The sequence below is a fragment of the Balaenoptera physalus genome, assembly GCF_965194825.1.
Source record: "Balaenoptera physalus genome assembly, chromosome: 13".
Taxonomy (NCBI): domain Eukaryota; kingdom Metazoa; phylum Chordata; class Mammalia; order Artiodactyla; family Balaenopteridae; genus Balaenoptera; species Balaenoptera physalus.
In genome coordinates, this window is record NC_138892.1 from 8,619,955 (window position 1) to 8,641,365 (window position 21,411).

Genomic DNA, 21,411 nt, shown 5'->3' on the forward strand with positions numbered 1-21,411 from the left:
TCCTCCGCTTGGTCCCGCCCCCGGGGTTCCGGGAGACCCGAGCCGTCAAGGTTGTTCAGTTTCGGCGGTTGGCGGCTGAGGGTTAAGGAGTGTCTCTTGGTTTACCAGAAACGTGATTAGCGCTTCATAAGTTACTCAGCAGCTCTGCGTCTCAGTCTCCCCATCTGAAAAAAGGTACATTAAGACCCGCCTTTAAGATTCCTGTGAGGATTGGGTGTCATCAGATCGATGTCTGGTTCACTTAGAAAGCCCTCTGTGTTTGCTATTATTATTGTCGCCTAATCCCTCCCACGCTCCTACCGCCTGCCTGGCCTCCAGCGCGGTTCTGAGGAGAAAGGAAGATGCCCAAGGGAAATCGGCATTTATTGAGGGCCAAGTGAGCCCCTTGCGCGAAAGTGAAGTAAAAATGGATTTCAGCAAGCGCTGGAACTGAGGCTCATAGACGCTGATGACTTGCTCACGGTCACCCAGCTAATAAATGGAGCCGCCCGACTTCAGATTCTGACTCTGAGCCATTACGCTGTGTAGTTCCCAGCACACACCGTGCCGGGTCACACCACGGCTTGGTGAAGGCATTCCCCCGTCCTGGAACACGTCTCTCTGTCACTGCGTTTTACGTAAGGCCCAGATGGTCCCACTCTTCCCTCTGTTTGGCCACTAATAATAAAACCACTAACGTTTATGTAAGTTTCACTAGGTATCAGGCACTGTCCTGAGTGCTTTACACATGGGATCTCATTACATCCATGTGAGGATCCTGAGTTTTTCAGGTACTATTAAATGAAATAATATACTACTCTCCAATGCAGAGTAAGTGCTCAGTAAATGCTTGCCATTATTATGATCCCCATTTTGCAGATGACAAAGCGAAGGCATGGGCAGGTTGAGTGTCTTGAGATTGCTCATGTAGAAGGGCAAGAGCTAGGAGTTAAGTGCAGGGGGATAGGCTCCAGGCTCCTGGTTCTTACCAGATTCAAAGGTACTCTTGCCTTTGTGCTACAGTAGCAGGTCCTATAGTGCTTTGAAATTACCTGTTTCTGAGTGTCTCACTATGAAGGGAGGTCCATTTTGAATTCTCAGCTTGTTTGCTGAGGTGAATGGCCGCTTTCCCAGTAACCATAATACTTCAGGAATATTAAAAGCTGCTGATTAGATCTCAAGACTTCCAAGATCTTGTCTTTGACAATAACTTCTTTTTCTGTCACCTTTCCATTCCTGCTTTAATTTTTTTCACGATTTACTCAAAAACTCATGGACCACCCCTGTAAGTGTTCTCCCTCCCCACCTCTGGGATTTCATATAGGCCTCTCATAACTCTCACCAGAGTTCAGTGTTGTTGGCCTTTCCCACCGATGGCAAACTCGGTGCGGGTGAAGATCATGCCTGCCTTGGTCCCCCGTGTCCCTGGCAGGTGGATCCCGCACAGGACCTAACGTAGTGTAGGTGCTCAGTAAATGTTCGCTTGGTGAATGAATGCTGCCCAAAGGAGCCTAGCGCACAAAGGGAAACAAGGCCCACAGTCGCCAAGATACAAGTTAGATCCTGACATTGCCATTCCTCTTCCCCCAGCCTCTCACATCCTTCAGTGTTCTCATGCCATAGATCCTTCAAGTCTCCACCTGGGCTTCAGAATTGTCAGAATGGACCGCAGCACCAATCCCAGAATACTGTGGCCATCAGAGAAGCCCATCAGCTACCTGGGCTTATCACCCACGTCTTCTACCTCCCTTCTGGAGCTGCAGAGGATTGCTTTTGGGGATGAGGGCAGACAATTCTGGAAAGAAGATGACTACTCCCTGCAACTTCCAGGGCTGTCATTGCTGTGCTGTGATGAGTTTACTCTCCTTGCTTTCCACGGTGACTACTGCAAACTCTGTCTCCTCAGTCTTCCAGCCTCTCTCCTGGCTCTGCTGCACTTTGCTGTTAATTTTCCTCCTCCAATAGGAGTTTCTGTCTCCAATCTCTTCATTCAGGAAAGGATCTTGCTCTTTCAATTATTTTATCTCGAATCTCTCCAGTTCTGCCTCCCTTCTCCTTTTTATTTTTTTTAAACGCACAGATCTCTTCCACTATAGAAACACCTTCACTTGCTGTTACCTTCTTAACACGGAAAGCTCTTTCTGGCTGCCTCTTCACCAACCGGCATTGATGTTACTAGCTGTGTGACTTGGGCGATTACTTAATCGTTTGGCACTTGGGTCTTCTTACCTGTGAAATATGGCTCATGACCCGCAGGTGTAGAGTGAGGAGCAAAGGCAGGTGACATAGATGCTGACATCCTAGCTCAGTGTCTGGGGCTCCCGTATTGAACACATTTGTTCCCCTCCCTTCTTTATTCCTTAGCACTGTGATGCAGCTTCTGCCCTCTCGTCTCCTCTAAACTGCACTCTCACTGATCACCAGTAACTTCCTCTAATAATTCAAACGGCCCTTTGCCATAATATGTTTGCCTATTTGCATAAAGAATCACTAATAAAGGCTATGTGTGGGTGGGGTGGACATGCAGGGAACAGGATAGGCCAGGTAACTGGGAGCAAGCTTCCCAACGTACATCTTTAAATCATTTTGATTTTTGAGTCAAGTAGTTTTCCTTTTTCTTGTATTAAGTCATCCCTTTTGGCTGATTGAAATATTTAGCATTTTTGACAACCCCTCCCTCCTGCTTTGAAAACTAAAGTGTACTGATTCTCCTCCCTTTCTGACTGCTCTTTCTTTGATGATCCTTCCTTCTCACACTCCTGGAAAAGGAAGTGGTGGGAATTTCCTCAAGATTTAACCCATCTTTACTCCCCTTGGAAACCGCACGTCTGCAAGTCTTATCTTCTGAGTCCACAGGTTTCTCTAAAGTTTTGGTTTTTTTTTTTAAAAAAAATGTAAATTTATTTATTTGGCTGTGTTGGGTCTTTGTTGCTGTGCGCAGGCTTTCTCTAGTTGCGGCGAGTGGGGTCCTCTCTTGTTGCGGAGCACGGGCTCTAGGCGCACGGGCTTCAGTAGTTGCGGTGCGTGGGCTCAGTACTTGTGGCTCGCGGGTTCTAAAGTGCAGGCTCAGTAGTTCTGGCACACGGGCTTCGTTGCTCCGCGGCCTGTGGGATCTTCCCAGACCAGGGCTTGAACCTGTGTCCCCTGCATTGGCAGGTGGATTCTTAACCACTGCACCACCAGGGAGGTCCCCAAAGTTTTGGTTCTTAATCTTCAAAGGCCACCTAGACACTTGCGGCTGGTTGTCAGTGTTATCTAAAGCAACATCTCTAAATTGGGAATTTTATTTATTTATTTATAAACCTAATGAACCTAATATAGGGCAAGGTTATTTATTTATTTTTAAAATATTTATTTATTTATTTTGGCTGTGCTGGGTCTTACTTGCGGCACATGGGATGTTTTAGTTGCGGCATGCAGACTTCTTAGTTGTGGCACGTAGACTCTTAGTTGTGGCATGCGAACTCTTAGTTGAGGCATGCATATGGGATCTAGGTCCCCGACCAGGGATCGAACCTGGGCCCCCTGGATTGGGAGTGTGGAGTCTTACCCACTGGACCACCAGGGAAGTCCCTAAATCGGGAATTTTACATCTATCCTTTTGTTTTTATTTCAGGCTTTTAAAATACCTAGTTTCTAAATTCTGTTACTCATGAGGATCGTTCATTTCACAGTGGTGCCTAGTGTGTGCCAAGCATTGTACTAGGCACTGGGATATAGTGGTCAGCTGATGAGGCTTGAGTGGAGAGGGCAAAGGTGAAAAGAGAGGGAGGTAAATTTGCAGGAGCAGGTGGAAGGCAGACCATGGGAACCTGGTAGGAAATAAGGATATTTGGGGTTTTATTCTAAGCAATAGAAAACCACTAAGTTTTAGGCTGGAGGATGACTTCATCAGATTTATGTTTTGAAAAATATCATCTCAGCTCTTATGTGTAGAATGGATTGGGGGTGGGGAACTGGAGTGAATGCCAAATGAGAAACCAGTTGGGCTAATGCAGTGGACTAGGTGAGACCTAGGGGTGTAGGTGATCTAGCCTGGACAAAGGAAGTAAGTGGCAGAGAAATGAAGAAAAGGAAGAGATTAATTTAAGAGGTGCAATCAATCCAGCTTGGTGGTGGGTTAGTTACGGGGAGTAAGGAAGGGGGCAGACTCAGCTGATGCTCCTAGGTCTCTAGGTTTTATTGCTGAAAGGATAGCAATGCCATTTACCATGGGGTGGGAGGAGGGGCAAGCAGGCAGGATGGACTTCTCTTTTGGGTTTATTGAGTTTGCAGAGCCATTAAGATATCCAGGTGTTTCAAAATGTTGAGCAGACAATTACATCTACAAGTCCGGAGCCCAATGGTAAGCGTTGGAAATATAAATTTAGCAGTCTTAGCACATAGGTGGTAATTAAAGCCATAGGGGTTTTAGGCGCTCGAGCTGGAGAACAACACGGAAAAGAATTCTGCCCTTTCTGATGCTTACATTCCAGTGAGGGAGATGGATAATAATGACTAAACAAGATAATTTTAAAAAGTGGTTAAGTTCTGTGAAAAAAATATAGCAGGACAAGAGCATAGAGTAGCTTAGGGTGGGGATGGGGGTGACAGTTGATCACGTGAAGAGAGAACGAAGAATGGGGAGGTAAAAGTAGCCAAGTGGGCAGGAAGGGAAAGTGCTGGAGGAACCAGCACTTGAAGGGGGAGCACGTCTCTTGATTACAGTTTGGAAGCAGGAATTTGGGGGGAAATTCTTCTGATACCTCTAATTTTCTCCACATATCAGCGGACACAGGATGCTTGCTGGCAGTGCCAAGGTCTCATTGCTGGTTGGTTACAGTAGATTTACAGGAGTCCTTATTTGCCCCGCAGTGACTTTTTTCCCCAAGTGGTACTGCTTTTGGTTGCTGGTGGAAAATAGAAAATAGGGTTTTTCCAAAGTGGGGATTTTAGCAACCATATTATTGAAATTATAGGCTATAAAATCTAAACTGGATTAGGAAGGAAATGAGGAAAAGGAGAGGGCTGATGGAGTTGAAGAAAGTAAATAGGCCAGCGTCCTGGGATGGCTGATGAGGTCAAAATGAAGCCAAAGAGGAGGGGGAAGCAGTTTGGGAGGACAGGAAGTCAAGGTCAAGGTTGCTGAAATTAGTGATTCTGGAGGGGAGCAATTTGGTGTGAGTATGGGAACGTGTGGCCAGGGTGACTGGGGGAAGGAGTGCAGAAACCTGGCAGTTAGGATGGATTTTCCAAGCGGACGCTGAAGTCACCTAAGGTGACAGCAGAGCCCGCCGCGGTGAAGAGGGCTGAGTCAGAGGCTAAAGTCTTGACAACCATCTTCAATTCTAAAACACACCCCCCCTCCTTAGACGTTTATGCATTTTTAAAATATCCAGAATTTAAAGTCTTTGGTGATAAAGGTCTTCATAGGTTTTGCTATGATCTCAATTCCACAAATGCAGCACTTACTTGATATAGGCAGGCCCACAAGGTGGTTTTTTTTTTTTTAATTTTTATTTGTTTATTTTTATTTATGGCTGTGTTGGGTCTTCGTTTCTGTGCAAGGGCTTTCTCTAGTTGCGGCAAGTGGGGGCTGCTCTTCATCGCGGTGCGCGGGCCTCTCACCATCGCGGCCCCTCTCGTTGCAGAGCACAGGCTCCAGACGCGCAGGCTCAGTAATTGTGGCTCACGGGCCCAGTTGCTCCGTGGCATGTGGGATCTTCCCAGACCAAGGCTCGAACCCGTGTCCCCTGCATTGGAAGGCAGATTCTCAACCACTGTGCCACCAGGGAAGCCCCCGCAAGGTGTTTTTGACATCTAGTTCCCCTCCTGACCTCACATTTCCTGGTGTTTACTTATTTTATGGTAAGAATTGAATGGTATATAGCCTACCACTTTGTACAGCAGACTTGCTTAAGACCATTTTCTTAGAATTCCAGGTGTCTTTCAGCCAAGGCATTTTGGCGTGATAACTTTGGAATCCAATCTAGGTTCCTAGCATGGTGACTGAAACAAGTTTCAATTAAGTGATGAATATTTACATGGTATGCTTATTAGAGCAGTGCCCTAATGTAAACATTATAGGAAGCAATCAGTCAGTGTTATCTACTACTAGCTGATTAAATTATGCTGAGCTGCGCTTCCTCATGAAATGGGTTTGCCACTACCTATTTCACACAGCATTCTGAGAATGAAGTCAGACACGACACTACCTGGGAAGTAGAAGGTCTTAGTTTCCTTCCATTGCTCCCCTTTGCCCTTCTAGCGCTGTTGCATGGTCACATGTCTAACGAGTCTCCAGCAGCTAACAATAAGTAAGAAACTGTTCAGATGGGAACAAGCTGGCTTTCAGGGTAAGGCTCTCCCGCTCCTCCGCAGTGGTGAGCACCGGAAGCAGGGCGGGGGTGCCGGCGGGTGGCTTCGTGGACAGAGCTGGCACGCTGTCACCTTCCCGGGCTGCAGCAGAGCCCCAGCAGGCATCGTCCCTCTGCCCTCCTCCACTCTGTAGTGTCTTCACTCCAGAGGCACACGAGGCTCAAACGGGATGACAACGAAAGGTAGCAGGAGAACCTGAATTTCTTTCAGAGACTCTGAAGCCGGCAGCGTGGCAGGCAGCAAGGAGCACACACCCACCAGCGGCTGGTCAACCTGACAACTCCGGCAACACAAACATAACAAGACAAGATAGACAAAGTGGAGGCCCAGTCCAGATGCTGAATGTCAGACAGCTTTTATGTGTGGGGCAGGGCGAGGGAGTACAGTAGAAGAAATACAAACATTCAACAGACGAGCAAATTAAACTGGCAGAATGAAACAGGAAACCACAATAAATGCTTAGCAGCCAAACACATTTATTAGTCTTTTTTCTTTTTTTTTTTTTTCCAGGAACCCAAAAATATTTTGTAGTTATAATGTAAGCAACTGAGTTGCACATAATACAATCATATCTTTCCAAAATAAAATAAAATAAAAAACTAAACAAAAACAAAAATAAGCTGCTTAAAAGCCCAAAAAAACCCTTCAGAAAACTCATATATGCATTACATCATCTCTCAGTTTTAATGAAATGACGACGACTTAATTCCTTATTACTCAACCTGTCACATCCAATAAAAGACCACCCTTTAGTTTTTTTTGTTTTTGACTTTTTTTTTTGAAATCCAGCATGAGAAATACAGTACCTGCTATGGCAAAAAATACACATAAAATGCAACTTTTCAGCTTATTTGTACATTAGTAGAGTTTAACATTTTATTGTTTTTTAAGTGAACCAGTGATTTTAAGTACCACTATACTAAAAAAGTAAAATAAAATATAGAAAAGGGGGGCCCAGCCTGCCATGCAAGTGCACCTCTAAAGTGCCTAGTTTCTGTGTCCATGTAAAACCAGTCATATGAGGAGCAATTTCAACATATGGGAGTTTGATTAAACCTCTATGTTTAAGAGAAAAAAAAAAAAAAAGACAATGCCATATCCTCCCTTTTCTCCCCTCAAACTTCCTTAAATCCCGTCATCCACTTTCTCTATGGCCCACCAGTAGAGAGAAAAGAAAGCCACCAAAATAACATTGTAAAAGCTATTTCAAGTATAAGAAAAACAAAACACTTCTAGGTAACTTGCAGAGAGCATCAAAATTGTGCAGCTATTTAGTCGTGTTTACAGGTTTTGTTTCTGCGGACAGTGTTTCAGATGAGAGGATTTTTGCTGTACCTTCCTGTTACCTGTTTGTGTGCAAAGTTGGAAAGCTGCCTTTGAAAGATCCAGCCTCTTTCTGATGCCCTTCTCTGCACCTTCTGTGAAAGGGGGCAAGGAGAGAAGCGAAGGGAGGAGCAACGCGTCCCAGGCCGTCAGGTGGTACTGCTCCGTCTCTCCTCTGCGCCATCCCCCAGGGCCCTCACTTCTCTTGTTCACCATCAGTGACCTAACTCTCATTGCAGAGATTCCCATATTCAGTTTCCTGATTTGGTAGGATGTATTTTACTATGTAAACATAGCCCCCTAGGATTATGGAACCCAAAGCAGCATATATATCTCCATCTAAATGGAGAAAGAAAAAATAGTCCAGAAACCTCTCCTCGGGTTGCTTCTGTTATCTGTTTTTGGTTACTCGAAACAGGGAGGGGTGGGGTGGGCACAGAGTAAGTCATAAGCAAATAGTGGAGAGTTAGGAGTGGGCATGGTTGAGCCGTTGCGTCTGCTTTTTTTTTTCCTCCAGGAAGGGTTTTTTTTGTTTTTTTTAAAACCTGTTAAAAATGTTCCTGCACCTTAAGTCATACTGAGGTTAAGGCCAAGGGTGCAGAATCTTGTGCACGTGTCTCTGTGAGCACATTCACGGTGCATGCACCATTTTTTATGTCTTCTGTGAGATCACTGGACACACTTTGGTCACTGGTGTGTGCAAAGGGTGGTGGGGGGGAGTGTCCCAGGACAGAAGTGCAGAGATCAGCAGAGCCCTTTGGGAGCGTCGCAGAGGGACAGAAGGGCAGGAAAAACTCAGGAGGGACCAGAGGAAGGAGACTGATAGAAAAGGGGCTTCCACACAAACAACAGAAATAAAATCCGCAGGTCGACAGCGCCCAGATCAGAAGGTGGGTGGTGGATATGCGTGCATTTATCATCAAGCTTCTTCCCTCAAAGGAAGTCGTCAGTAGACAAAGATCAGCGAGCCCAACCTAAAAAGGGCTTCCTGACAGATACAGGGTTTATCTTTAAGATGGGGGGAGCTAGGGGGTTTGCGAAGAAGCTATTCAAAATGATCTATTCTGGTCCTGCCTCATGAGCGGCCAAATCTAGGAGAGCAGTAGCTGACAGATCCCTACAAGCAGCACTCGTTAAACTTATTTACCTCTACCTAAAGTCAGCTTCAAGCCTTGTGGAGGGAGGGACACCTGAGGGTGCGCGGGCCTTTCAGGGAGGTTGCCTGCACGTCTCAGATGATTCCTTCTAAGTAAGAAATCAATTCATTTCCAGAGCATCGCAAAGCGACACGGCTATGAATTCTACAGCACAAAATTGAAATGCCAGGGACTGATTCTCTTTATGATTTACAGAATGCTACTCAGTTACTCAAAGTATGTGTGTGAGTGTGTGTGTTTGAACCAAGAAAAGTTGAGAACTCAAGGTCTCAGGAGAAAACATTCTGGAGTCCCTGGAGGGGATGGATCTTCTGGAAGAGAGAAATCCAGACACTCCCTACTCTGGAACTAGAGCTAGAATAGATGGCATCTGTTCAGAGCAGGGTTTAAACACTGGTCTGTCGTCACTGTGTATGGGAGGCAATGGAGAGAACATCACCCCACAAATGCAAGTCCACTCCCCTGACCTGTTCTGCTTTCTCTTCTTAAACATGAAAGAATAAGATCTGAAACTTCTGATGGCTTTAAAAAAAGTGGAAAACATCATATTTTAGGGTTACTTTCACAGCAAAGAAAAAATTGTAAAAGTTATCCTGCTATCTACACGTTCATATTTTTCCAAGGATAACCCACCGATGTCAGAAAAGGAGGGGAGTTAAGGGTCTACACTGCAGGGGAAATGTACCTCGAGGTATTGTTTTGTGTTAGACAGCTGAAACGTCAGAATTTTATTTTTTTGTTTTCTTTTTTGTCTAAAGGCAATCTAACAGATTGGAACCCTGATGAGATCGTGCCTGTGCAGGCTGGCAGGGGCACGAGGAGACTGTGATCAAGTCTGTTACTAGTTACAGTACTGTGAACATCAACAGCAAAACTGCTGCAGGGAAACACTGGCTCCAGGCACGGCAGTCTCTTGCTTCCGATACTGTGTGTTGCCAATAATGCCTAGACCAGAGCAATGCAAGGGCCACGACTGACTGCAGGAAGGGTCAACAGAGGGATGCTGTCAGGACAGAGGAGGCTGTGGGCTTTCCCGTGTCAAACACCTCACTGCTCACTAGCTACACACAGCTTAACACCTGCAAGGGAAGCAGAGAGGCCACATATGGCGGAGGGCTAGTGGACAGGGAAGAGCAGCCCTGTTTGCCTGTCAAGCAACAGACCTCTTCCCCATAGAGCAAGAAAGTTTCCTTACAATTAAATTCACTTAAAAATGACTAAGAAAGAAGAAAGAAAAATTAAAATGGAGCGAGGAGGAGGAGGAGGAGGAGTTTTTTCTGAAATGACATAAAGATTAAGGTCAGCACGCGTGAGGCAAGGTTTCCTGAGCTTGAAAGGGTTCTGAGTTCAGGACAGGGTGAGCACTTTTTTCCAGAAAACAGGGGGCCTTCGGGGCCCTCCTGTTGCACCAGGCTGACACCGCACGGCTAGGATGGAGATCCTGTACCACACTGGCTGGTAGGGGCTGCAGGCCCCCCAGGAAGTGCCAGGCCGGACTCACAGGTCTCTTTCTACCTCACTGTGCCGACCTTACCGCTTCTTACTCTCACTCCCCTTCCCTGCCAGCTTGAGGGGATACCATGGACACAGAAACTGTAGAACAAGGATACAAAGCTACTTCCTTCCCCTTTCTGCCCTCTCCTCCCACCCCCCCTTTGCAGAATGCATAGTTACAATTCACACATTACAAAGTAAAGAAGCAATGATGACCACATATGGGACCTTTTTTTTTGAAAAAAGAAAAATCCAACAACCTCTTCTTAAGTTCAGTATCAAAATTCACATTTGCATAATAATACATTTCAAGGCCATTAGAGAGGAATGAGAGTGAAGCCCGGGAAGCTGCAGCATCTCTCCTCCCTGTGTCTTCCTGAATGAAGCTGAAGGAATCTTGCGGAGGGATTGTTTTCCTCTTTGGGGAGTTCTGAGGAATTATGGAAATGGCCCTTAGCATTCACTTGATTTCTCTTTAGAAAAGAGAGGGAGTGGGGAGAAGAGGTGGAATTGTTTAAAACAAACATGAAACAAAGGAAGAGACACTGCAGATTTCTATGTTTAACTATAGTAGTTCTGAAGAAATAAAATATGATTGCAGATTTTTCTCTTTTCTTTCACAAACACGTCAATCTTATCCTCTCAAAAGCCTTTTCCTCGTGTGTGATACACTGTTTGCACAAACAGCAACATTATGTGACTTCCATTCGGGAAAAGAATTGCCTTCTCAGGACACAGACTCAAAGGGTGGCAACGCGCTGCCTGCCCCGCGTGAGGCAGGAGGGAGAAAAGCCTTCTCGACGTGCACGAGTGTGTCACAAGCATCACCATATTTCAGTTCTCCAGTGCTCACAGGAAAACAAAGACTAAACCAGCCACAGCCACAGCCATGCACGCACACACATAAACACGAAGAAGACCAGGCAATGCAGAGAGATTAAGTTCAACCTGCACTCTTGGACTAACCAGGTCTCTGTCATCTGTGCACCATCACCTCGTCATCCCCTCTCCCAAGTCCCGGAACCTCTCCCCCACGACTCTACACTGTGCAATAAAAACGCCCCGGGGACGGTCCGGAGAAATGCCGACTTCCCTAAAGACCAAGCTGACCGTCTTTCTGTTTTATCCCAATGGGTAGGTTCTTCCTAAAACAGACGGTCTCTGAACTCACAAAGGCACATTCAGAAATACTACACTTAAGTAATTAACTCCTTGGACAAAATTAAAAAGGGGTGGTGGGTAGGGGTGGTGTTTTAAACACATATATTTTAACTTATCCCGAAACGTCTGGCAAGAAGTGTCATGCTGAATGCAGCACTTGGTGAAAAACTCTACTACCTTTAAAAGGTACGTAACTTCTTTAAGGGTTCCAAAGGTTTTTGCTCTGTTTTGTGTAAGTAGTCCCCTTTTTCATTTTTGGCGAACACACGCAGGATACACTCTCTTCCTCTCCATAAAGCTCTGCTGTCAGGCTGGTCCTGCAGCGAGGTGGCTCCTGGCATCCCGTCACCTCTCACAACCCAGCCCTCCGAGGACTGTGCACGCCTTTCAGGACCCCAAGGAGAAGGACCGCCAGATGCAGTAAGAGGTCCAGGGAAGTGGGGGACCGGAAAGGAAGGAAAGCACTTCGCTCCACAACATTGGAAGCTACTCCAGTTTCTCTTTTGCTGCTCACCAACAGCAGCAAAGAGGACTTTCACTTTTTGAGAAAAACAATCCCAGCTAATTAATACTGGCTCAAAATGGATCAATTCCAATTGGGAATTTACTTTCAAAACAATGATTTATATTTTGAAAGTGAAATTGAGGCACAAAGTGCTTTAGGGAAACACTATTTCTTTTCAATTTAAAACAGAACACTTCTTGCCTCTTTCTGACCTTTCTCCTCCCATGAACAAAACAAGCGTTTGTCACAATGAAGAACCAACAGCTGAATTTTGCAGAGACCTTTTGCTCAGGGCAGTACCATTTTTCCTGGTGTGCACAGCTGTCGTTAAAAACAAATTCAGGTGTACGGCTAACTGAAGAGGAAATTATTTAAATTCTGTGAGGCAAACACTGGCAGTCTCTATCACTTTTGCTATTTTATTTTGGTGGTGGTTGGAGGTTACTGTAAGAGGCTGACAGTTTAAAAACCACTCAAATACGTGGTAATTAATCCAGATCTAGTCCGAGTGACCGTAAACATGAGGATGACATGGATGCCCAGCGGGTGGGGTGCAGCCCTGTTTCCTGACCGGTGTTCCCTTCACCATCCCATGCATGTCTGTGGCCTCTTTCCTCTGCTGAAGCGGGCAGGGTCATCGCTCAATTTTAATTATGTTACTACTATGTTCACAGATTCTTGAAGTTGATAATTATTTCAAATAAAGAACGTGATGCCAGTACCTCCTCTGTCAAATTTCAGGTCAAGAAAACAACGCCATCATTGACAAATGGGGACCATCTCTGAAAATACACACACCTTTGGCACTGGCCATAAACCTACAGGCCTTATCACAGGGTGTGCACTAACTCTGGAAATAGAGATAATATTCTATGTTTTGTAATAGACTGATGATGTCCTTGACAACATTTTATACACCTGCCTGTTTCTAGACTGCTTGCACACCCTGTACTTGTGGAGGAAGAAAGCAGAGAGGCCGTGGTGCAGTTCTGCAGCCGAAGGGAAGGGCACTCCATTTTCTGATTAACTGCTGAGGTTATACACACGGGCCAGACTATTTTCATCTGCACTATCGCACGCAGCCTTAGTTGTACACTCATGGGAGGGAAAACAATAAGATTTCTCTTTGTAGTAACACTAAGAAGTGTAGTTAATGCATAGACGTGAAGTATGACAAAACTTGGCGAAACACTGGAGAAGAAAAGGTTTGATTTCTTTTTTTTAACCAGCTAAAAATGTATCTCTACTCCTAAAGACCTTATAGATAAGTAAAAGAAAACAACCCAAACTCAAAACAGTAACCTAGAGTGTTGTATGCTGAATTTGAACTCTGAGGATGGGGGAGAAGGGGACCTTTTCAACATAAAGACTCAATTGTTCCCTAATCTTAGAGATGGCTACTACAGCCAAGTCTGCTGAAAACATCCTGTTTACACAGCAGAGAAGAGGCTTGGCCTAAGCATTCTGCTCAGCTCACAGACATCTTCATTCTGTTTAACAGTCAAGATGGCAGAATAGAAAAAATAACACTAAAAAGTACGCAGCATCTGAGGTCGATACGGAATCTGGCTGTTAATCTTACAAAAACTGCCCCCCTCCCCCGCAAAAAGTGGTGAAAAGTGAGAGTGAATACTTGCAACTAGTTAATAGCCTGTGAAATTTTAGTTGCTGCTAGCTATATTAATAACAGGTCTTCCAAATTCTTCAACAGGAATTTTTTTTTTCTTTTCTTTCTTTCTGCATATCTTACACACCACATGCAACCCACATGAACTTGGAAGAACCAACTGCTAACTTCTGCTACATACACGTCAGAAGAGGTGGGAAAGTTCTTAGAACAGGAGCCACAGTAATAGAAAATCAAGTTGCTATAAATAAAACTGACTGAATGGCAATCAAGGCGTAATGTTGATTTACTGGGGGACACTGATGAAAGGATGTACTTTGGAACCTTAACTTGCAGCACTACTAAGTTAACTTCCGTGAATGTTGTAAATGAAAAATATCAAGGGCTGGGGACTTGGGGGATCAGAGACGCCACATGGACCATCCATTTCATCACAGTGTCTAGGAGATCTGTACTTTTTTTTTAAACACCTAAAATTAGGTCATGGCACTGGATCTTAATTGCCAGGAGAGGTCTCCGGTCTGATGGAAGACTTCCCTTCCCCTTCTAGCGCTTCTTTCCTTTTGGCTACTCATGTGGTAGACAGAAACCAAGTTCATGATGTTTGAGTGCGGGATATCTCTGGCCACTAGTAATCAAGTGTTTAAAAATATACAGGAAACTGGTAAAAATTGGAAAGCTCAAGTTTACGTGATCAAAATGTTCATGAAGTAAATCTATGTAATGAGAGGTCACCAGCAAGCCCCTATACCCATGCCAGAATGCAGTGGAAGAGAAGATGCTTCCGCCACATTTTCTAAGTGTACTGAAGCCATCTAACCTCTCAGCAGACATGGCTCTTGACAAGGAATACCATGGAAAGAAAAGTTTTCCTCTTCCATTGCATCCTCACTATATCCTGTTCTTAGGTCACTGACAACCAAAAAAGCAAAGCTTCCAGCAACTGGTCAAGAAAAAGGGAGTTGATGGGAAAGGGAGGAGACAAAGGAGAAGAGCAGAAAAATAGGAACCCCTTTCTAATGGCCTGACACAAAGAGCCTTTCCAAGTCACTGCAGTTGTCACGGGAGAAGCCGATACACAGTAACAAAGGGTGACAGCACGAGGAAGGATCTTGGTATCCCACATTATCAAGACATAAAAGCATACTTCCTTGATATCTGTTTCTTTAATGACTTTAAATTTAGCCCACTGCCTTTGGGGCCTGTCCAGAACCACTCCGATTTCTGTAACGGGTGAGTGTCTTACTGTCTGGAGCGACGGGACCACATGCACATACGCACGAGTTCCTCTTGCTTAGGATGTGTGGGTGTATGTACGAAGGCACTAAAGCGGTTTCAGAGAAACTGCAGGCAGCAACCCCATCCACTCCCTTTACCTGTCGAGCAGGAGTTTCTTTCCTACTGGGAAGCTTAGGTGTTTAAAAGAAGCTGTGGTCATGCTTGGGAATTCTAACCCCTGGCCCAGGAGGGAATACAAAAGGAGAATTCGACATCACCAAAAACTGAAAGGAAACACTCCACATCTCTGGCTGGGGGATGGGGATAATTAAGCAGCAGATCTTCAAAACAGCAATTAAAATGAGCACAACGGTAGCTGGGAGCTAAAAAAGTAAAACCACTTGTTCCTTATTAGATTCTTCTACTTTTTCCTCCTCCCTTAACAAACGGAGGTAAGACGGACATTCTTCGTTAATAGAACAGTCCATAGATATTTTTCCTCTAGTAATGCCTACATTTAAAATTTGTTCCAAAAATTATTAACCTATATTTCCTAACTCTTTACATAGATTCTCAGCAATCCAACCGTACTACTTTACAGATTAGAGTTACTTTTTTTTTTTAAGCTGTTCGTTTCTTTCTTTGATCCTTTCTTTTGTTGCTGTGGTTGGGGAGACAGGGCGAAAGGTTCCTTTAAAGAAAACTAAAAATTCCAAGGGGAGATTTAAATGTTCAGTCTTAAACGGAAAGGAATAAAGTGATGGTATTCCCATTTATACACTCCAAACACTCTCCCACTAAATTATACACAATTTCCAATGAATCCATGCTAGAGCTCTTATAAAGCTTAATCCTTCTCCCATATCTTTTAAGCTCGTGAATTTACCTGTTGCTGCTAAATTGATAATTTTTAAAAAATATTTCTTTCTACATGTTTTAAAATGTGTGATCCCCAGTATGACAATAACGTTTGGAGACTTTTCTTTTTACATTTTAAGTAAAAATTGTTTAAACTTTCTGAAGTTTCAGGAACTTGTAAAAGTTTATTAAACAGGAAAGAAACAGCCGTCTATCTAGGATAAGATACAGTTAAATAAACCATCTTCCAAAATCTGGCTTCCTACCCTAGAATTCCTGAGAATGCTTGCAAATTTTAAAGCAGGAAAATAAATGTTAAAAACAAAAAACACTGTTAAATGCTCCCAGAGTTAGTCTTCATCTAAAATATATATTTATATGTATATATATATGCACTTTTTGGTCTTTTTTTAAGTTTTTAGTTTTTTTCCCTTTAAGCTTATGATGGAAGAACATTTTAGCTTCTCATGTTTATTTTTACATATTTCAAATCCCTCATTATGTCTTGTAAACAAGAGGGGCTCTAGCACCCGGCTTTCACCGCAGTATCGTAAGGAACTCAACTAACCCGTGGTGCAGGTCAAGGAACCAACAGGCAGGAAGAGAGGAGGGTGGGGCAGGACATGCCAGGGAACCACGAGCAGCAGCTCGCCTGAGCCTCAGGACATGCTCCCCGCCCAGGGACACTCAGACTCAGCCTTCTGTAGATGTGTGATCACAGCTGCTCTTCACCTGGAGGCCACCACACATGCCAGGGTATTGCCCCCCTAGGCAGAGAGCAGTCGGTGGGGCTCGAAGGAGACATTCTGTGCGTGGGCAGAAGTGGAAGGGGCATCGTGGTGATGGAAACCGGAGGGCACAGTTAGTCTTCTAAAGGCATCCGATGGGACCAAACCAACGCTAGAAACTCAAGTTTGACCACCTACCCACACAGGGTTCATAAAGACTTGCATGAGCAAGCGCTCACTTGAATTATGCACGTCAATCTCTTTTGAGGCTAGGTTCATAATCAACAGAGTAAACTGAGAGGACTGCAGAATTCCCATTCTTTGTCTCACAAAACCACTTAAATGCAAATAACTGGTTTTTGCCTTTTCCTATACACAGCCACCCACCCACCCACAGACACAAGCTAAAAGTCAAATACATTATTAGGCATTGTTGTATCCTTCACTGAAGATGCTAAAGAAAGAAAAACTCCCTTGTCCTCACTAGCAGCAAGTTACGGAGGACAGTAGAGGTCTGCTCCCACCAAGGGTTGGAATGGGCAGGTATTTGCTGGTACAGAATGTCGGCACTTTATGTTAAACAGTATAATGCAGACGGGGATGTCCACACAAGTGCTAGCACGTTACCGGCACACGTCCCCCCCCTCCCCCCCGCCCCGCCAGCCATCTGTTTTGTATAAAGGGGTACCCTTCAGGTCTGCTGTAACTCTTCACAAAAAGCAGTTTGATACATTTTGATTCCAACATAAGTACATACATGTTGGTGATAACTGTGGATTAAAAGTTGCCCCCTATTCGGCCCAGAGTACTACTACATTGATGCTTAAAAAAAAAAAAGTCTTTAAATACCGAAATAAAAAAAGCAACATTACAAGGAAAAAAAAAAAAAAGAGGTCAAAACCAAAAAAAGGTGCAATACTTAAGTCTTTGCTAAGTTATACCTGCCTAAGCAAAACCACATACACAGGAAATACACAACACAGAGAAACAAAAGGAAACGCTTGAAGTACACACTGGTTTAAGAACATTCGTTAAGTAAACGTTTCTGTCAGTGATGGCCTGGTGCTGTAACACGCCACGGCCTGGCACAGGTAACGCTCAGCAAGAAGGGAGCAGAGAGGGAGGGGCTGCGGATGCTTGCAGGAGGCTGCTCACAACTTATTTTTTTTTTCTGTTTTTGTAAAATGTTAAAGAGGAACAACAGAAATTTTAAATTCAGCATTACCTGACTTTCTGACCAATTTCTCATACCTGATTACACAAGAAAGGGGGAACACAGTTTTTCTGCTTTTGAGACATCACATCGTTAAAAGCTATCTTACTGTCTGTTCCCATTCAGACTAATGAAAAGGCCAGCATGAAATTTAACAGATATTCAGATGTGCCTACTAGTAGCCACTTAATTCAAAAAACAGAAATAAATAAACACACAGTTGCTCCAAGAGGTACCTCCTGCTCTCCTAGTTTTGGGGACTTGGCAGTGCTCCACTCTACTGCTAGGTCAAAAGAAAAGAGACAGAAAACTCACGCTCGGGCTACTTTGCAAATGTAAAGGAGCTCCCTGCTATCCTCATTAAAAAGCACTCTGCTCATCTCAATACAGCCCAACGGGGTGGCTTCAGTAGCAGTGGCTCCCCAGGTGCTCGTGCTCCTGTGTTCTCATAGTTAAAAAAAATAAAAATAAAAAGCAGATGGCCGGCCAGCCAGCCTGCGGACTGTCAGCAATGCAGCTTTCTGAGAAATCAGGATGGGGAGGAGGAGGAGGAGGACACAGGCGCGCGCGCGCGCACACACACACACACACACACACACACACACACACAGAGACAGAGAGAAGGATGCACGCGAATGCACATGAACACACGTGCACACACATACCAGAACGAGCATGCCTGGGCAGTTACATGTGCCAGAACACACTGGTATTTATCAACCAGCCAATCACAATTTTTTTTTCTTTTTTTTTGTTTTTTTTTTTTTTAGGTTTTTTGTGTTTTTGTTTTTAAAGTGAGGCTCCGTCAAGTCTTCCCTCCCCCCACCCCAACAATTCTTTTGAATTCCCCTCCCTCCCAAACATGGTAGACCTAAGGACGGAAACACACCCAGTGCAAACAAAGTTAAAAAGCTATTTTTTTTTTTCAGTATATATGTTTCTTAGCAACAACTTCCATATAACATGAAAAAAGTGAAAAACTAGAAACTAATTTTTTTAATTTTTTTGTGTTTAAATTTAAATGGTATGTGTACTTGCTTCACATTGTCTTTCTAGGTTGGCGTTCATGATTCAAGTATTTCAAGAGTGATATGTTCTCTTTTTGGATTCATATTCCAAACGAAAAAACTGAAGTTATAAGGGAGGCAACTATGTGCTCAGACAGTCTGTCAATGACCCACCTTTTTTTCTCTCTCCGTTTTCTTTTTTCCTTTTAAAAATGTATTTATTGCAAGTTGAAAAAAAAAACGAAAAGGTCAAGTTAGTGCTGCTGCTGTTCCAAAAAAGGTCACGAGGTCAGAGTTGAAAGTTCTAAGTTCAGATTGAATCCGACCCTCCTCCCAGAAGGTCACCAGGTAGTAAAGGAGCAGGGCTGCCCATCCTATGGGGGTCTTCCACGGTCGGGACTCCCCACAAGCTAGAAGAATAGTTTGGGGGTCCCCACAATGAAGCGCCAGCAAGATCGGCCCCGCTGCTGCCACCAGCACTGCTGCTCCACTGCCCGAGCCCTGTGGACCCACCGAAAAGATTCAGAGCAGGTCCGACGGGATCTGACTGGGTCTGGCCGGTCTCCAGGGACTGCCAACCCGCTGCGGGTGCACTCGGGGTCGCCGCAGGGGTAGGGGGCTGAGCTTGTGCCAGAAAGCGGCTAACTTCATCATCAGTGGCAAACTCAGCCAGGATGGTAGTGTTTCCCAACACACACCTGGAAAAAAGGGGAGGGAAAGAGCTATGCATCTGAGGAAACTCCTAAAAGCATGCACAGGGACTGAGTATTTTGAGTCCTCGCTACTCAAAAGCGTGGTCCTTTGACTAGCAGCTTCCACCTCCCCTGGACGCTTTTCAGAATCACAGGATCGGAACCTGCATTTTAACCAGACCAAAAGGTGACTGAGAAGTACTGACTGAGAACAACGTTATCACTCAATCTCCAGATATCCAAAGACTACTGGAGAATATTATATATCAATATCCCTTGGGATATGGAATTTGTATGTCAAGTAAAATGTCACCTCTTTTTTTTTCCCCCTTGGGGGTAAAAGATCACAGCCCCAAGCATCAAGGTGACCCAGCTCCAGACACCTGAAGTGCTGCTTCGTCTCAGGGCCGGGCTCACTGCCTGACCTCCCCATCACTTGCTTGTTCTGTGTGTACCTTCCTGTCATGGCATCTGCAGCCACGAGGAGTCAGCTCCTCCCGTTCACCACCTTGACAGCGGCGGGGAAGAGGATAGTCAGAGTCTGATCCAGCCCCACTTACTTCAGGCAGAACCCCTGCTACCCACTAAGACCACAATATTCATCATCACCCACAGAGGCCAAAGAAAGCAGCTAGATCCTATTACGAAAAGGGACAGCACTTACAACGTCTCACATTTCATAAATACTGGATTTGTTTCATGGTACTAAAAATGTACTCACTGTTTCACAAATCTGTTACTTTTGGAATTCCGATTATCGGATACAAACAGGACAATCCATGCTTACACAGGCAGAAGAGATTAGCCACCTCGGTACTCAAGCAATTGCTCATGTCATGATGCCGTTTGTGTGCATGTTCTCGTGCATCTCTGTTTAATTAAGCAGGTGCCCGAATACTCACATGTGCCTCTTCATGCATGTTTGTCTCAGTGAGCGCAGGCTGGGTACTCACATGTGCAGTGCAGTTTGGGCCTTGGCCGCCTCCTGTTTGGTGCTGTATCGGATCAGGGCGGTGCCCTGGGTTAGGTTCAGATGGAATGTCAGCAGTGGGCCATGCTGCATGCAGATGGTTCTCAAGGTTGACCCATCAATCTAAAGAGTAATGACAGTCATGAGATAATAACTGGTGATGGGGTGGGAAAGGAAGTCAAGTGACCTTTCTTATATTTGAGAATGAGAAGGACTTCCGGTTCGTAAATAACAGCATTAGTACTAAATAAGTCTCGGAGAGACAAATGAAGAACTCAAGGCAGGGGAAGACTGCACTGAATACAGAGGTCTTCAAGGCAAATCTTAAGATATTCAAAGCACTGGGCTCAGATCTAATGTGGCCATTTTGCACATAAAAAATCTGTATAAATACAGCTCAAAACAAAAGCATATGATTCAACCTGTGGTCTATTTTCCTTAAGAGGTAAACAAGTAAACCTATGCTGACTGGTAGAGGCTTAAAAAGCAGAAATAAGACGGTAACCAAATAAGAATGTAAGAGAACATGCAAAGTTCTGAGCATGATTACTAATGTAACATTCTTCCAATCTCACAAAAAGCTACAGAAAAAAGACACGAACAAGAAAGGCACTGCTAAACATCTGACAATTTAGAATGCCGACGGTTGACCCAGCTCAGACTATTCTGACGTCTCTTTACTCCTACTCTCGCCATCTCAAGGAGAGACTCTACTTCTACCTACTTCTCTGTGCCTTCTGCTGCCCTCAGCCAACGTGACCAATGGTTTTTTTTATAGCTGCTCACCCTAGTCAGACTCTCAGCATTAGGGTGTTCAGTGATTAGGGACAATTGCCCTTCCTCACCTATGACTTAGAGAACAAATCTCTTTATTCCCTCCGATTTAGTTGTATCAAGAACTTTACTAGGTTTATTGAAGCTGCTCAGTGCAACATTTCAGTTCATTTTTTGGGAAGGGAAACAGATTACTACTGGAATAGCCTTAAAAAGTTGTGCTACTGGCAGCAGCAGTGGAAACATTCTGTGGTTTTACCATGGAAACCCTACAGGATGAAAACTGGCAGTTTCACCGTAATTCTTTACAGAAAATGATGGGACAAAAGCTCTTAGCATTGTTTTATA

The 21,411-nt window shown here is 44.5% G+C and overlaps 1 protein-coding gene and 1 long non-coding RNA gene across 13 annotated transcripts in view; one reads left to right on the plus strand and one right to left on the minus strand.

Moving 5' to 3' along the window:
- The first annotated feature begins 7 nt into the window (after positions 1 to 7).
- Positions 8 to 7,456, plus strand: LOC309641072. Its single transcript, XR_014252497.1, has 3 exons — positions 8 to 174; positions 1,570 to 5,765; positions 6,227 to 7,456. It is a non-coding gene; the product is annotated as an uncharacterized lncRNA (long non-coding RNA).
- Positions 7,457 to 8,045: 589 nt separating this feature from the next.
- The window catches only part of TNRC6B (trinucleotide repeat containing adaptor 6B), a 261,503-nt gene continuing 248,137 nt past the window's right edge, over positions 8,046 to 21,411 (minus strand). For 10 of the 12 annotated variants that reach the window (XM_082420570.1, XM_082420577.1, XM_082420575.1 and 7 more), the window contains 2 exons: positions 20,273 to 20,412; positions 8,046 to 19,325 (listed from right to left, as the gene is read on the minus strand). In XM_082420570.1, coding sequence (XP_082276696.1) covers positions 18,938 to 19,325; positions 20,273 to 20,412 — 528 coding nt within the window. In that variant the 3' untranslated portion in view covers positions 8,046 to 18,937. The remainder of the gene's footprint in view (positions 19,326 to 20,272; positions 20,413 to 21,411) is intronic. The other 2 variants (XR_014252491.1, XR_014252492.1) reach the window with 2 other exon arrangements.